Source organism: Hypanus sabinus, chromosome 17, assembly GCF_030144855.1.
Source record: "Hypanus sabinus isolate sHypSab1 chromosome 17, sHypSab1.hap1, whole genome shotgun sequence".
Lineage (NCBI taxonomy): Eukaryota > Metazoa > Chordata > Chondrichthyes > Myliobatiformes > Dasyatidae > Hypanus > Hypanus sabinus.
The window spans coordinates 61,159,244-61,176,980 of NC_082722.1; the positions used below are offsets into that span (position 1 = coordinate 61,159,244).

Consider the following 17,737-nt stretch of genomic DNA (forward strand, 5'->3'; position numbering starts at 1 on the left):
CCCCCGACTCACCACAATCAAAGGCCTTCAGGAATTCGTAGGTATGGTCAATTTCTACCACCGCTTCGTCCCTTCAGCTGCCCGAATCATGCGCCCCCTGTTCGCCCTGATGTCGGGTCCGGGCAAGGACATTACCTGGGACGAGGAGTCCGCCGCCGCTTTCATTAAAATGAAGGAAGCCTTGGCAAACGCCGTGATGCTAGTGCACCCCAGAATGGACGTCCCTACTGCCCTCACAGTGGACACATCTAACACGGCAGTCGGTGGGGTACTGGAGCAACTCATTGAGGGTCACTGGCAACCCCTGGCATTTTTCAGCAAACACCTGCAACCACCCGAGCTCAAGTACAGTGCTTTCGACCGGGAACTGTTGGCACTATACATGGCAATCCGGCATTTCAGGTACTTCTTAGAAGCTAGGCCCTTCACTGCGTTCACAGACCACAAGCTGCTTACCTTTACGTTCACAAAGGTGTCTGATCCCTGGTGTCCGATCCCTGGCCAGCAGCGCCATCTGTCCTACATCTCTGAATACACGATGGATGTCCGACATGTCTCGGGTAAGGACAATGTCGTGGCGGATGCACTCTCTCGCCCTAACGTTCAACCCTTTTCTCAAGGGGTAGACTTTGAGGCGCTGGCAGAGGCGCAGCAGGCAGATGAGGAGATCCCTAGTTACAGAACCGCAATCTCCGGTTTGCAGCTCCAGGACCTCCCCGTAGGCCCAGGTGAGAGGACCCTACTCTGTGACGTCACCACTGGCCAACCCCATCCCGTCGTCCCGGCTGTCTGGCGGCAGCGCATTTTCAGCTCCATTCATAACTTAGCGCACTCCTCCGCCAGGACAACCGTCCGGATGGTCTCCAACAGGTTCGTTTGGCACGGGCTCCACAAGCAGGTCAGTGAATGGGCCAAAACGTGCATGCAGTGCCAAACAGCCAAGGTGCAGCGGCACACCAAAGCTCTGCCGCAGCAGTTCCACCCCACCCACCGGCATTTCGACCACATTCGTGTGGATATTGTGGGCCCCCTGCCAGTGTCACAAGGAGCGGGGCACCTCCTCACTATCGTGGACCGGTTCACAAGATGGCCAGAGGCGATCCCACTCACCAACACCACCTCTGAATCCTGTGCCTGAGCACTGATTGCAACGTGGGTATCTCGCTTTGGTGTACCGGCCCACATTACCTCCGACAGAGGCGCCCAGTTCACCTCCAACCTGTGGTCAGCTATGGCTAGCCTTTTGGAGACACAGCTGCACCACACAACTGCCTACCACCCACAGTCGAACGGCCTGGTGGAGCGTTTCCACCATCACCTAAAGTCTGCTCTCATGGCCCGCCTGCGAGGAGCTAACTGGGTGGACAAGCTTCCCTGGGTCCTACTCGGCATCCGCACAGCGCCCAAAGACGATCTGCACGCCTTGTCAGCCAAGTTGGTGTACGGCACACCCCTGATTGTCCCCGGGGAGTTCATACCAGCCCCAAGGAGGCACGAGGAAGAACCCGCAGCAGTCCTGGCTCGGCAACCTGGCCCCCATACCCACTTCGTAGCATGGGCAGAACCCGACCTGCGTACCCAAAGACCTGCAGAACTGTAAGTTTGTGTTTGTACGAAGGGGCGGGCATCGGCCACCGCTACAGCGGCCCTACGAGGGGCTGTTACAGTGATCAGGAACAACGGGTCCACATTCGTGCTGGACGTTGGGGGGAGAGAGGAGGTTTTCGCGGTGACTGACTCAAACCGGCCCATGTGGACGTGACGCAACCGGTTGAGTTTCCGGCACCGCGGCGCAGAGGCCGACCTCCCAAACAGGGTCCAGCCCAGACTGTGGGCATTGGAGGGTGTATCGCCGGTTCTGGGGGGGGGGTTACGTGGCGACCCACTTCCTAGCGCACTTGAACCGGCTCACAAGTAGCCAGCGCGCCGGCATAAAGGCCAGTCCCAAAAGGGCGCCAGGTCTGCTTCACCAACAAAGGGAAAAGCCCGTGCGGGACTGTGAATACGTGCCCCCTACAGCATCCGTGCGCGGGACAGGACTGTGAATATATGCCCCCTACAGCATCCGCGCGCAGGACAGGACTGTGAATATATACCCCCTACACCATCCACGCCCAGGGAGGGCGGGATCAGGGAGGCTTTAAAGCGAGGCCGCAAAGTTCGGATAAAATCTTTTTTAACTGCAGTTTACCGACTCCGTGTCGTTATTTCAGCGCTGCGTGTAGCACAGCGCTACAGGTTGACCTTTTGTTGGGAGCTTTCTTCAAAGTTAGTGGCAAGAAGCATGCTGGGCTACTGTCTTTAAAGTTTAGGCTTCCATTCCCTTCCATGGTTCAGTGTCAGTTTTTCTTTATCCACTTCTGTTAATGGGTCTGACCTGAAACATTAACACTGTTTCTCTGTCCTTGACCTGTAGAATGTTTACAGCACTTGCTGTTTTTATTTTCAATTTCCATAATCAGCAGCAGTTTTTTTATTATATTAACTATAGTACTAAAAATATAATTTCTTGATTGTGTGAAATATGACAAATTAAACATTTCTGTGAATATCTCCGAGTTTACACAGTAGTGTGGCGGTCAGCTTAATGCTTTACAGCGCAAGCGATCGAGGGCTCAATTTCCAGCGCTTTAATGAGTTAGTACATTCTTCTCATGACCATGTGGATTTCCTCTGGGTACTCCGGTTTCCTCTCATTTTCCAAAGGTGCACAGGTTAGAAAGTTGGGGGGGCATGCGATGTTGGCGCTGGAAGTGTGGTGACAAATGTTGAGGCAAACAAAGCATTTCTCTGTATGTTTTGATGTGTATGTGACTAATAAAGCTAGTCTCTCTGCTTTTTTTTGAAAAAAGAGTCATTGTTCAAGTTAACAAAATTATGTTGATTAATGCACATAGTTGAAAATTGTAAAATAATTGGTACCATAAGACATGCATTGCCACAAAAGTACTGAAAGTTGGCAGGCACTGCGATGCAACAGGAGCCTGAGGACATAAACAGGGTGAAGCACAGACAGGAACAGAGCCAGATCATTTTCTTGTTTGTAACTAAATGAGATCAAAGTTTGAAGTGTATGGTAATAATAATAGTAACTGATTTATAGAGCACTTTTCATATAAATGATATAGTTCAAGGATGCTTTACAATGGGATAATGTGCAAACATAAAAATAAGAAGACAAAATGAAAGCAAAGTTAAATAAACAGTTTTGAACAAGTGATTGTAAGTGTCAACTGAGTCTGTATCCTTACAATGTTAGTACTTAAATTCTGCATTTTAGGAGTGTACGTAAAAAAAAAAGCTGACTGGCCAAGTTTCTATTGAGGAAGATTGTTTAAATTTAAGAGAATGGCATAGGAAGTCCAGAGAGCTGGAGCTGGATTATGAAACGAATAGCAGGCATAGACGTGTTTAAAGAGACAACAGAAGTGCAAATTACCCTTTGTCTAAGCTTAGGTCACTGTGGCTATTAATGAAAAACTTTTCTTCGACTTTTTATGCTTAAAAACAATGTGAAAACACACTACAGCTCCAGTTCTTCTATTTGGGGGAATTTTCTGTTTGTACATTAGTTACCAGATTTCTTTTAATAACTTCTGACAATTGGTCTCAGAGAACTGAAATGCTAATTCTGTTTTAATTTACACATGTGCTGCCAGTTCAAAAAAAATTTTATTCCAGCATCTTCAGGTCATTTTGGATTTTCTTCTCATTTCCTCTGTTATACCTGTGAAAACACTTCAAGGGATGTTTTCATCTCCAAAGACCTTTGGAGCATCTTGAATCAGAATTAGGTTTAATATCACCGGCATATATTATGAAATTTGTTAACTCTGCAGCAGCAGTACAATGCAATACATGATAAATATAGCATAAAAATTGAATTACATGAAATATATGTATGTATATTAAACAGTCAAGTTTAATATAAGTAGTGCAAAAAACAGAAATAAATTTTTAAGAAGTAGTGAGGTAATATTCATGGATTCGATGTCCGTTTAGAAATCAGATGGCAGAGGGGAAGAAGCTGTTCCCGAATCGCAGAGTGTGTGCCTTCCAGCTTCTGTACCTCCTTCCTGATGGTAACAATGAGAAGAGGGCATGTCCTGGGTGGTGGGGGTCCTTAATGATGGACACTGCCTTCCTGAGGCATTGCTCCTTGAAGATGCCTTGGATAGTACGGAGGCCATGATGGAGCTGACTAGTTTTACAAGTTTCTTCAATTCACTTCAATCCTGTACAGTAGTATCACCCCACCCCGTACCAGATGGTGATGCAGCCTATCATAATGGTCTCCACGATACATCTATAGAGGTTTTGAGTGCTTTAGGTGACAAACCAAATTTCCTCAAACTCCTAATGAAATATAGCCACTGCCTTTCCTTCTTTCTAGCTGCATCAATATGTTGTATCAAGGTTAGGTCCTCAGAGATATTGACACCCAGGGACTTGAAATTGCTCACTCTGCTGCTGATCGCTCTATGAGGATGGTTTGTGTTCACTTGTTCTAGACTTTCTGAAGTCCATAACCAGTTCTTTTGTCTTACTAATGTTGAGTGCAAGTTTGTTCCTATGACATGTATGCCCTCTTGACACCATCTAAGAGTCTGCCAACGATGTATAGATGATTTTGGAGGAAACTTTAAAGGCTCGTTTTTGTTTCTATAATATTTCCATGATGTTAAGTTGCCTGCCTCACAGCACAAAATAATGTTCAATCTTTGTACCCCGCTCAGCATGCAAATGGGCTTCAGCAAGGAGGTAATTCAGAATTTTCTTTGAATAATTACAGCATTGTACATTGTGATGTATGCAGACAGGTTAGTTTTAAACTTAAATGAAAGAGTTTCACAGTGAATCTGCTGGACTTCACAAAGGCTACTGATTTCTTCATATATACATAGAAGGGGCTACTTCAGCTCATTGAGACAAGTTCAAGATTATTGTCATTCACCCATACATGCGATACAACTAAGCAAAGCAACATTCCTAAGGGACCAAAGTGCAAAACACAGTGCACATGTCATATACAGCACATAAGATGATGATGATGGCATCCATCTGTCTCAAAGGACAATGGAGTGTGTGCTATGGCTGTGCAGTCTAATTTTAGAGCGGCAGGTCTTACTGCAGTTTCTCCCTTGTTACTACCTCCCGGGTTGGTTCTGTCATCGCAAACAGCAGCACTAGCCTGCGGGGAAGGTATGGAGATCCTGGGATGCCCAGTCAAGATCCCCCTCCCGTCGTCACTGGTGCAGTCCAAAGGAAAGCGAAGCAGTCAGTTTGGCATCACCTTGGCTGTAGGAGCTGCTGGAAGGATGTTCAGTGATGTCCTTAGGCACTCCACTCTGGATTTTCTGCCTGGGTTTACTTCTGTAGCCTTCGTCTCTCCTGAGGCTGCCCACAAAGCAGTGGGGCTATTTACACAAAGCTAGGGATCTTGTTCACAAGCACCAGAGCACATAAAATAATATTAACACAATTATGTTAACAGATAGAGAAAAAGTCTATACCATCTTAGAGACCAATTCCATTCCTCCACTAGTTTTCCCTGTAATTTATTCCCCCCACACTTGCTTCAACTTTTCCCAGATTCTACCACTCACCTAAATAGCAGAGGCAATTTACAGAGACCAAATAACCTACCAACTTTTATACTTTGTACCTTTGGGATGTGTGAGGTAGCTGGAGCACCTGTAGGAAACCCATATAGCCACAAAGAGAATGTGCAAACTCATCACAGACAGCATAAGAGGTCAGGATAGAGCTCGAGTCAACCTGCATGCATGACTTCGCTATTCTTCATTCTGCTATGTCAGCCACATCATGTCTAGCTGGGGTCACTCTATAGTGTTTCATCAACTTCTAGGCATCTCTCACCCTGTCAAATATCATTTCCCAATCTACCATGCATCTACAGGTTCCCCATAATGAATTACATCTTATGTCTTACATTCAGAAGTACCTTACTTTGAGCCTCAACTATACAGGGTATACAGGGAAATGCAAATATGGAAATACACACAGTTATCTACAACTAGTTTATTTACTAATTATGACCAACTTATTAGACTCACCTGCTCATTAATACAAATATCTAATCAGCCAGTATGTGGCAGAACTCAAGAGATTCAATTGTTGTTCAGGTCAACATCAGAATGAGGAAGAAATTTGATCTAGGTGACCTTAACTGTCGAATGAATGTTGGTGCATCCAATTTCCAAAGAACGGTTTTGCATTGTAAATGACTTCTGTCATTTTATTTGAATATTTTCATTCCATGATTTGAGTCATATTTTTTGTCTCAGTTCTTACACCTTCTTCAAGGTCTGGCTGAATTAAACTCAATTCTGTTCAGAGTTTTCTGCACATTTGCAACTCAGCAGCAGTGTAACCTGTTATGGAAGGTGGCAATATTCTGTAGTTTTGGAAATGATCTGCTAAATGATATCTCGCTGTTAAAGCTGTAATACTTGATCCTTCAGCAATTCTTTGGCAATTCTCACTGATATGATGAAATATGTGTGTACTTCATACATACAAACGTTTGTACTTTTTGCTTCACAAAATGCTCAAATGAAACTGATGAGCAATATCCAAGTTTAGCATTGCTGGTAAATCACAACTTGATAATTAAATCAAGTTTAATTATCATTCAACTATACATGGACACAGCTGAACAAAACAACGTTCTTCCGGGGCCAAGGTACAAAACAAACACAGCACATTCAAAATAGAGAGCAAAAAAAACACATAGTCACGCAAAAAAACACATATACAAGACCACAAGACATAGGATCAGAATTCTGCTCTGCCACTCTATCATGACGGATCCTGGATCCCACTCAACCCCATACACCTGCCTTCTTGCCCTGTTCTTTGATGCCCTGACTGATCAGGAAACTTCTGCCTTAAATATACACATGGACTTAGCCTCCACCGCAGTCTGTGGCAGAGCATTCCACAGATTTACGACTCTCTAGCAAAAAAAAAAAATCCTCTTTACCTCCGTTCTAAAGCGCAAGATCCTGAGCACCATGTCCTGCAAATTGATGGTACAATTTCTGGCACTGCAATCCAGCATGTCATTCCACTGATCAAACACTGGAGGGCAGCACTGATGGGAGAGGCCAGCCCCCAACTGCGCATGGACTGCCTCTGGTGTCTCCTCCACTGGACTGCAGCAGCAGGCAAGCCAGCGACTTGAGGCCTAGTCCTCACTACAAATGAGGCTATGCAGCTTCTCCACCGCCTGTCACACCACCAAACAAGAGAAACAGGCCTGTAGTATCTTACATTATCAATGTCCTACAGGGTCTTGTGATTGCAAGAGAAATATTCAAGGCAATCAACCACTGTTACACTGCAGGCTGTCTTCGCATGCCAACTTTGATGCCTTTGAGTAGTAGGCAGCCCCTCTAAACCTGGCTGGCCCCTCTGACATGCCAGCCGGCTACTCCGATCAATGAGCAGCTCACTGATTGGGTAGACCTGCAGTATCCAGAGTCTTGGAGTCCAGTAATGTCTTGCGATCATAACATTTAACATATCTAACAAAGCAAAGAACACCATGGGTTGTTTGCTGAGAGGCCACTGCGTCAGAACACACCGCCATCTTACTGGAAGATCTCAATTCTTTGACAGTGGTACTGAAACCAAATAAACTTTGATTGAAATGTAACCCCCTAGGTCGCCTCAGACTCACTCAGCTCGTTCTCGTCTAGGGGGTGAGGATGCTGTGTGATGTCCCCGCCTCGCCCAAAAACAGACAGTATACCATATGTGATTAAATGAGTACAATTTATAAAGGTTACTATAACTAAGTGATTAATAACAATACAGTATATATGAAGGAAAAAAATAAAGAAAAGGCGCCAAACTTATCAAAGTCCAAACCACTTCGTGCACAACCGTTGGAGCTCAATTACTGAAGTCTTCCGGCTACCATTCGATCCCCTCCAAACTCCTCGACTTGCAGCTCAGGACCACCCGAAGTGGTCAAACAAGCACATCTATCTTCGTCTCCTCTCGTCAGGGTACCTCCTGGCCTCTGACCCCCACTTGGGGTCTATTCCTCACCCAGTTTACAGCATCACGTCCTCTCTCTCTCACCCCCTCACGCCGATCTCCCCAAAATGCCCGCCAACAATAGCTTACAGCCTCAGAAGAAAGAACATCATTAATCCCAATTGGCTTACACAGGAATACAATTCTCCTTATCAGTAAATTTTAATCCAAACAAACTTCCAGCACTCTCTCGCAACAAAGAAGCATTCCTACTTTACAGTAGAAACCCCCCTTTACAGAAATAAAACAGAAAATGCTCAGCGGGTCAGGATGAATTTGTGGAAAGTGAAACAGAATTAAAGTTTCAGGTTGAAGACCCTTCATCAGAAATGATAATGAGACAAAAGGGGCTTGTTAAAAGTGTGGGAAAGGGATGACTTCTCTGGGGTGTTTGAATCTTAATGTTACCCTTTAGAAGATGAGCTTAACAAGGCAGCCTACAGAGAAGTCATCACCCTGACACAATGGTGTCAAGAAAAATAAATCCTCTCCACCAATGTCAAAAAAAACAAAGAAGCTGGTTGTGGACTAAAGGAGAAATGGAGATAGGCTAACCCCTATTGATATCAATGGATCTGGGGTTGAGAGGGTGAACAGCTTTAAGTTCCTCAGCATACACATCACCAAGGATCTCACGTGGTCTGTACATAAGAGCTGTGTGCTGAATAAAGCACATCAACACCTCTTTCACCTCAGACGGTTGAAGAAGTTTGGTATGGGTCCCCAAATCCTAAGGGCTTTCTATAGGGGCACAACTGAGAGCATCCTAACTGGCTGCATCTAACTGTACTACCCTCAGTCACAAGACTCTGCAGAGAGTGGCGCAGACAGTACAGCGCATCGTAGATGTGAACTTCCCACTATTCAAGACATTTACAAAGACAGGTGTGAAAAAAAGGGCCCGAGGGATCATTTAGGACCCCGTCATCCCTAATCACAAACTGTTACTGTTGCTACCATCTGGAGCATAAAAGCCATGACCAGCAGGCTCTGGGACAGCTTCTTCCACCAGGCCATCAGACTGATTAATTCACACCAATACAATATTTCTATGCCATATTGACTGTCCTGTTGTACATACTACTTATAACAAATTACTATAAATTGCACATTGCAAATTTAGATGGAGACGTAAAGATGGAAGTATGGATGGAAGTATGGATGGAAGTAATAAAGTCAATTAAAATTTTATACCTCGACATCTGTACACCGTCTACAAAGTCAGCAGAGAGGATAATTGATGTCTGGTCTTTGACATATATTTGGGATTTCAGAACATTTTGTTAAGATTGCTCATAGGAATTTTCTGAACAATGATAAAGCACATAGATTTAGTGTAATTATTAAAAAATGGACTGAGAATTGATTGTATAGAAAATAAAGAGTGAGAATGGAGGAGCCCATCTCTGATTGGTAACCTGTGACTAGAGGCTTACCACATGACTTATTTTTGGCTCCTTGACTATTCCACAATCCATATAAGAAATTTGGATTAATTGACCAAATGCGATATTTCAAAGTTTATTGATGACACAAAGTTAAATGGAGAGTACTGATGAGAATGCAAAAAGGCTTGAAAAAGATATAAAGATCTTGAGTAAATGGGCAACAATATGGCAGATTTTGTGAAATGAGATTACCCACAAAGGTATAAAAGGAGATTTATTTTAATGGTGAGTGAAAGACCATGAAACCATGGTTGGCATGAAGTTGCAGGGCCGAAAGGCCTGTATCTATACTGTATTACTCTATGATTACAAGTCAGCATTTTTAAATTCCTGGATATTAACATATTGGATGACCCGTTCTGGGCTCAGCACATGAGGGATGCATATTTCTATCTTAGAAGGTTAAAGAGGTTTGGTGTGTTAACACCCTAACACACTTCTGCAGAAGTGTCCTAACTGGTTGCATCACAGTGTAACAAAATATTTTCAAATTTGTACTTTCCTACTTCAACAGCAAGAGGTAGCCACAAAGGAGTTGCTATACATGTATTATAGATTAAGAAATTACTTTATTGAGTATAAAATACAGAAAGAAAGATTGCTTAATACAATAAAGATAAGAACAAAATGATACTTATTAGCCAATCAATGATCTGATTCATATAATGGAAGAGAGAACCTCAGGTGACTGGGAGTATTTCTATAGTTGTTTTTTCCTCTCTCCCTCCCCTCCTATTTGTGACCCATTTAATATTCTTCCAAAATTTTACAGTTTTTTTTTAATCCCAGTACTTTTCTGATCCTTCATGGTACCAGCCTGTACCAGTTATCCCCTGTAATCCTTGACCTGGGCACATATCTTATAAACAGAGATAGCAGATTTACAAAAGGCATTCTTCACCAGTATCCAATCTCAAGAAGGTATATCCAAGTAAATCCTCAAGGTATTACCACATTCTTAGCTGATACACTTTTGTCTTACAACTACCATTTTGTGTTACACACACTTAACTTACCAAGTTGCAATGAAAAAACTTATTCGGTAGCTTTTTTCTCCTTCCAAGTGGCATGATACAGCAATTCAAACATGCAGGAACACAAGAAGCTGCAGAGAGTAGTGGACTCTGCTCAGGACATCATTGGTGATATCTTCAAGAGGCGATGCCTCAAGAGGGGAACATCCATCATCAAATATCCCCACCACCCAGGCCATGCCGTCTTCTTTGCAGCTACTATCAGGCAAAAGGTACAGAAGCCTTACATCCCATACCATTAGGTTCAAGAACATCAATGTCCTTTCAGCTGTTGGCTCTTGAGCAAATGAACAAAACCCTAATCACTACAGTTTAACAACACCATGACCACTTCACACTAAAATGGATTTTAATTTTCTTCTTTTCTTATTGCGTCCTTCATGTAAAAATTATGTATAACTTACATGTTTTCTTGTAAATTCTGCTTATATGATGCTCTGTTCCGGTGATACTGCTGCAAGTAAGTCCTTCATTTCACTTGTGCATAACTATACATATGACAATAAATTCAACTTTGACTCTAATTGAAGGGATAGTGACACAAAAAGACATCTGGGTGTCCTTGTAGACAAACCATGAAAACAGTAATTAGGAAAACAAATGGAACATTTGACTTTCCTGCATGCAGTTTGGACACAAGGATGTCAAACTAAAGTTATATGAGGCCCAAGTGTGATCAAATACGAATTATTCTTTGTTTTATCTCTCCTCAACCATAATAGGATATTCTTCTTCCGGAGGAGTACAGCTGCAGTTAATCAGACTTGTTTTTGGGATGGTAGATTTGGCATTGAGTAGATCAGAATCATTATTAATATCACCAGCATATATAATGAAATCTGGATTACAGTAAACAAATATATAAAATACTTAACTAAGTAGTGCAAAAACAGAAATGTAAAAGTAGCAAGGTAGTGTTTATGGGTTCACTGCCCACTCAGAAATCAGTTGGCAGAGGGGGAAGAAGATGTTGCTGAATTATTAACTGTGTGCCTTCAGGCTTCTGTGCCTCCTTCCTGATAGCAGCAGTGAGAACAGGGCATGTCTTGGGTGATGGGTGGCCTTAATGATGGACATAGGCTTTTTGAGGCCTTGCTCTTTGAAGATGTCTTCATTACCAAGGTAGTAATTGTTCTTCAAAGCTTAAAGAATGAAATGAATTTCATCCATCATGTTTTAGTTGTATTCCTTCCCCTCTAGCCCCCCAACTTCTTATTCTGGTGTATTTCCCCTTCCTTAACAGTCCTGATGAAGGGTCTCAGCCCAAAATGTTAATTCTTTACTCATCTCCAGACATGCTGCCGGATCTGCTGAGTTCCTCAAGCATTTTGTGTGTTTGACTAAGGAATGAGAAGTAACAACATTGAAAAGTACAACAATTTCTTTTTGAGTACAAGGAAAACAAAAAGAAAGTTTAAAAATCTGTAGAAGCTGGAAATCTAAAATTGAAAAGAAATAGAAGATGCTGAAAACACTGTGCAAGCCAGGCAGCTTCCAAGTCAAATCTCCATAATCAGAATGAGGAAAGGGAGGTACACCAAAGCTCTATTAATCCACTGCATTTAGGACATTAATGGGGCTGAACCAGCAGATTTTCTGCACTATTGTATGTTACTTCCATAAATACTCCAGCACACTATCGTCTTTTTTTAAGATGCTACACAGCAGAATAATGTATTTCACAGTGAAACTGTTAAGTATAGAGGGTTCATGGGGAAACAAGCCCATGCATGGTAAGTTTAAAGGGAGTGGAGGGCATAGCTCTAGAGATGTTTCAGAGGAGAGTAGGGCATCAAATTAAACATAAGAAGATACTGGAAATCCAAAGTAACATACCCAAATCACCAACTATTTGTTCATTTTCATAGATGTTCCCTAACCTGCTGAGTTCCTGCAGTATTTTGTGTCTGTTGCTTAGGAAATAGAACTAGGTGAGTTCCAAAGGAGCACATAATCTGAAATCTTGGTGAATGAGAGATCAAAAAGTGGGATACCCAAGGAGTGAAAGGAACTGTGGAAGCAAGGCCCTGGTGTGTGAAGGAGAGCACAGAATCCAGGACCCCGGCATGTAAAATCGTGGGTAGGATCCAGGGTGTGTGAAAAAAGGCTGTGGGAAATGGACCCCTAGTTTATGAAAGGCAGAAAAGGACAGGGGCTGTGGTGTGCGGGAAATATCTTGTGAGCCAGATGCTCAAATATCGGAATTTCTAAAGATTCAGATACTAGACTATCAAGTCAGGTCGAGTTTGTTGTTACATGCACAACTGCACTGAAGTACAATGTTTGCAGCAGCATCGACGTGGGCACGTAGATACAGACGAGAGAACAGAGAAAGTGGTTGCAAGGATAAATAGGACAAAGGGAACATAAGAACAGCACGAGGCCAAGGACCCTAGAAGTACGGGCCACATTCTCAAATTAAGAGAAAGGCCACTTAGGACTGGGGGAGGGGTGCGGGGAGAAATCAGAGAAATCATTCATAGGGCGATGAATTCGCGGAATTGTTATCCCACAGTCACGTGGAGGTTCTGCGATTGGTGGCTTCCCATCTGCGCTCACAAGTTTTCCTAAAGTTGTGGAGATTAGGGAAAACTGCTGTTACGGCAGGAGGTCTTTTACAAAAAAAGACAATAACAAATCTGGAAATACTCAGCAGCTCAGGGCACATTTGTGGGAAGATAAAACAGATTTAATGTTTCGGGGCAGGAAAATGGTGTGAAGATTGATCTTTTCTGTTGGTAGGACAATTTCAAAGGGCTGAATAACCTACTCCTGCCGCGACATCCTTTGTCCACGATATATCATTCTTCAGCTCTACGTGTAACCAGAAACACATTTACAAACTGCAGAAAATAAATTGCAGCTTCGAGACGTCCCGATCACCAACACTACTGCCTTTGGATCAATGTAAAAGGCGAGCACCTGAAAGTGACCAATCCTGAAGAAGGCTCTTCGCAGACGCGCGCTAACTGACCAATCCACTGTAGCTCTGTGTTATACTTGTAGGTTATTGGCGGAGCCTGATAATTCGCATATTCACCAATCAGAGAAAACAATTCTCCGAGTATCAACCAATGAACAGGGATCTAGGGGGTGGGGTGCTTCGCTGAGGGAGTAGCGCGCAGGCGCACTGGCTTTCACGTACGAGACAACATGGCAGCAAACGGGGAAGCATGAGTTATCTCATTCAAAGGCAGCAAAATGGCTAGCAACAATATGAAGGTGAGGAAAGTCTGGTGTTGCAGTGTCATGCTGGAGAAAATGCCTATCGCCTAGTGCGGGATTGAAAACAACCTGGGTGGGGAAATGGGAAGAGTTTTATCTTCTTACAGGGTGATTGAAAAAATTCCATGAGGTCGACGCTTAGGCCCTGGGGTGTTTTCTGGGGCCTGACTCTGAACACGATACGGTGCATATTGGAAAGAAGGAATCTCCCTTCTTCCAAGCTGTCACTACCACTTAAAACATTCTTCGTCCCCGTCGTGTAGCATCTTGGTTTCGGCTGCGTTCCAAAACGCTTAGCTTATCAAGAAAACATTAGAAGATATAAGGTGTGGGGGAGGGGTTCCTCCCTGCTCGTGATGATTCATTCCAGCATGGACTGTTTTTACTGCAGATTAACCCGCTTCCTAACGTGTTCAACCGGGTAAATTGTGATCGAACGCTAGATCGGAAGAGGGTTAATTTCGTTCAGTAAGATCCATGCGTGCTTCATGGGGATGAATGGTCAAAATGGATTCCGATGTGTATTTTTCGATGAGGGGCTTTGCATGCTGTATGTTCAGAATATTTTGATTAAGTATTCGACTGTATTGGTGGTCGTTTTTTTTTGGCCACACTAGCGTTGTTCATTCTGTTCGGCATTTGCATCCCCAAACAGTTGGATACTGTGTTGGAACATTTTTTAAAAAGGTGTTGATTTCTAATGTATCAAAGTATTTTTCCCAGAGAAAGTAAATCATTGGACGTTCATCAGCGACTGCTAACTCAATTCTATAAATGTGAAATATCTTGTAATGAACATATTCAAAATCTATAACTAAATGCTAACTTAGAAAAGCATAGACACTGAGGAAAAGTGGTGGTTCCTGATAAGTTGTTACTTTTTAACAGGACTTTTATGTTGAAGTACTTGTTTTTCTTGATTGAGCATTTTTATAAAAAATATATTCTAAACTTTACCTGTTGGAATGTCGAGTTATGCAGACGTTAGAATCTGTACATATATTAAAAGTCAATTGCATATACACAGAAAATTGCTTCAGTTCTGGATGTGAAAATCTAATGGAGAGAAAATCAGGTGATTAGTACATTAGTTTGGATTGTAGCACTCCACTGGCTGTAAAATAACACAATTTTGATTCTACAATAAAATTAATATTTTATCTGCAAAGATGTTTGGAATCCTTTTGTGCCAGTGGTGATGAATGTGAGGTCATTTTTTAATCTTAAATTTGTAGTCACCAGATACTAAATTTATGATACCAAAGAGCAAAGGTCATAGATTGTGATCTTGAATGGAGGGCCATGCTGGAGGCTGTGTTGTTACGTGTCTAGTGTAAAACAGTGACCAATGTGTAACATTGCTTACAACAGAGGCATTATAGAAATGTATAAGCCTATTTTAAAAAGTGACTAATAATTATTCCCAATATTTATCAATTGATTGACATCTAGCTGAGATGTTTTGTGGCCCCATGAAAGAAAGTTGTTAAATCATTTTGCCATTCATTTATAATGATTCAAAATACATTACTGATTTTTCTTCAGCCATAAAAGTAATTTTCCAATCAATGTTTTAAGTTTTAAAATAATTTTATTCCACTTTATTTAGCCCAGTTCTTTTCTACTAGAAACAAAAGGCACCAGCTCCACAGTTTCATTATTTTCAGAAGCAAGTGAGTGTCATGACCAAAAGTCCTTGCACTACTGGTGCCAAGAAAAAGTGCTATGTTTTCATTTTAACATTGCAAAACATTCCCACCAAATAGTTTTGTTTTAAACCTATCATAATATGTAACAGAAAATGTAGATTGGTTTTAAATTTATGCAAGTGATTTTTTTTCCCCTATTAACTGTGATTAATAGACTGATTCTATTGTTTCAGTTTTTCACATGTTGATCAGTGGCAGATAACTATCTTTATCTGGCATTTCCCTTCCACTGCCTATAAATTTATGGGCTATTACCTATAGGCTTTGTCCAGTGTCTAGGACAATGAATAATAAAACATCATTTAACTAAAGCTTGGGAAGACTGAACAAGATGATTTTGGTTCTTCATTATTTCCTGCCCTCACCCTGAACTGAACTCCAGTTCCTGACCACTGATCCCATTCCTTTTCCAGCATACTTCAGGACTGAAACTAGTTATTTTTAACAGAAAGACAACACTTCATACCTGTCCATACAATCACCAAAACCATCTTCTGTAAAGTTGCCTGAGACTTATTGTTATCCAAGCTGACTTGTTCAGACTTTTATTTATTTCCTCTCTGCTTGACAATTCCAATTGGAAGTAATTGCAGTTCTGTTGTATATCTGAGGTAATAAAGAGATGAGTGTCTGTGTGGAAAAGTGGTGCTTAGCTATAATCTTATCAAATAGCACAGGAGATTGAAGGACCAAATGTGTTATTTCTACTATTTATTGTATTTTTGTGTTCATCTAACTTGGATCAAGCTCAGACTGTATGTTCACTTACATAATTTCTTGCTTTTAAAAATATCTGCATTTTAATGTGACTCATCTCATCCTTCTCTATCCCTCAATCTCCTCCAGTCTCCTATATTTACTGCTTCTCTTGGGCATTCTATATATTTATTTGCTCCATAATAACTGATATGGAATTCAAGGCCCTGGAATTCCCTTGTTACATTCTTCTGCCTCTTTGCCTTTTACTCCTTTGTTTCTTCTTTAATTTTATTTTTTGGCCAGCTCTTTATCATGTGCTCTAACTTGTCCTTGCAATCAGATGTGTTGGTTGATAACATTTCTCTTGAGTGTCAATGTTAGGCGTGTTTTATCCTTGTAATGTGTTGTAACCCAAGGATTCAAGCCAATAAAATACTGTGAGTTAAAGCTATTTTGTGTGCGTGTTGGGGGAGGGAAGGGTCCAGAACATTGGCATTTAATGCTGGATGTTAAAAGTGAATTTTTGTTCTTAGATTGGGATAGGTGGTGGTAAATGAAGTCAATAAACAGCATGGTTAGGAAAGTGTTCTGCCTCAATTGACAGTTAAAAGAAGTCACATTTTCAACTAATTGCATTCTTAAAAGGCAAGGTTTAAGAATGTATGTTCATTATCTGGACAGGAGTGGGATTTGTGTACAGAACTGTATAAAGCTGATATTTTTCCTGTTACTGGAGTAAAATAATTGTTGCAGTCATCATTTAATCTATTTATCTATTTCAGCAGTGTTAAATTTTGAATCCTGCTACTACGTTGATAACCTAATACAAATGCAGTTCATGACAACATTACACTGTAAAAGCTGCTTAAGGATTCTTTGACACTTAACCTTGTTCTGTTTTTTTTTATTCACTGACTGAATATTTTTGTTTCTAACTCTTGGGAAAATTACTCAAAGTTGTCATGGCTCTGAGTGTGTTTTATGTCCAAATGTCTAATTACTGCATCCCAGAACTGAAAATAATAACAGGCTACCATAGTTTTGTCAAATTTTGCACAAGGTTATTTTTTGGCTAAAATTAAAGTGTATATGTAAATCAGCCTTAATTGGCCTTACAATTAAAAATCAGAAGATGCTGTCAATACTAGGTGAACCAGGCAGCAGTTTTTTTTGGAAAGATAAATTGTCTGATAGGCTGCTCTCAGAACTCGGAACAATGAGAAAATTTGTTTTAAATTGCAGATTAGGAGGAGGAATGGTTGAGGAATAGGAATGTCGGAGGTCAAGAGAGATTGGACGATACAAATTGGGGTGATGTGTGCTGAAAAAATCTGATTTAAGACTTGTTGAAGTTGATCTGGATGAATGGAGATGAAGGGAGAATGAATGAGAAGGAAAACATTACTGGAACTGAGATACAGAACACGATGTCTACTGTTATCTCAAAGATAGAAACACTCAACTACACTTCAGTGACACTTCTTCCAGTTTAATGTACTGCACTTTGGTCCTACTTTGCAAAGCACCTCCAGATGGTCTTAACTGTCTGTTTGAC

General features: G+C 41.7%; 1 protein-coding gene across 1 annotated transcript in view; it reads left to right on the plus strand.

The window, feature by feature from the left end:
• Positions 1 to 13,666: 13,666 nt before the first annotated feature.
• Positions 13,667 to 17,737, plus strand: part of usp10 (ubiquitin specific peptidase 10) — a 57,952-nt gene continuing 53,881 nt past the window's right edge. Inside the window, exon 1 of the mRNA XM_059993178.1 lies at positions 13,667 to 13,771. Coding sequence (XP_059849161.1) covers positions 13,751 to 13,771 — 21 coding nt within the window. The 5' untranslated portion in view covers positions 13,667 to 13,750. The remainder of the gene's footprint in view (positions 13,772 to 17,737) is intronic.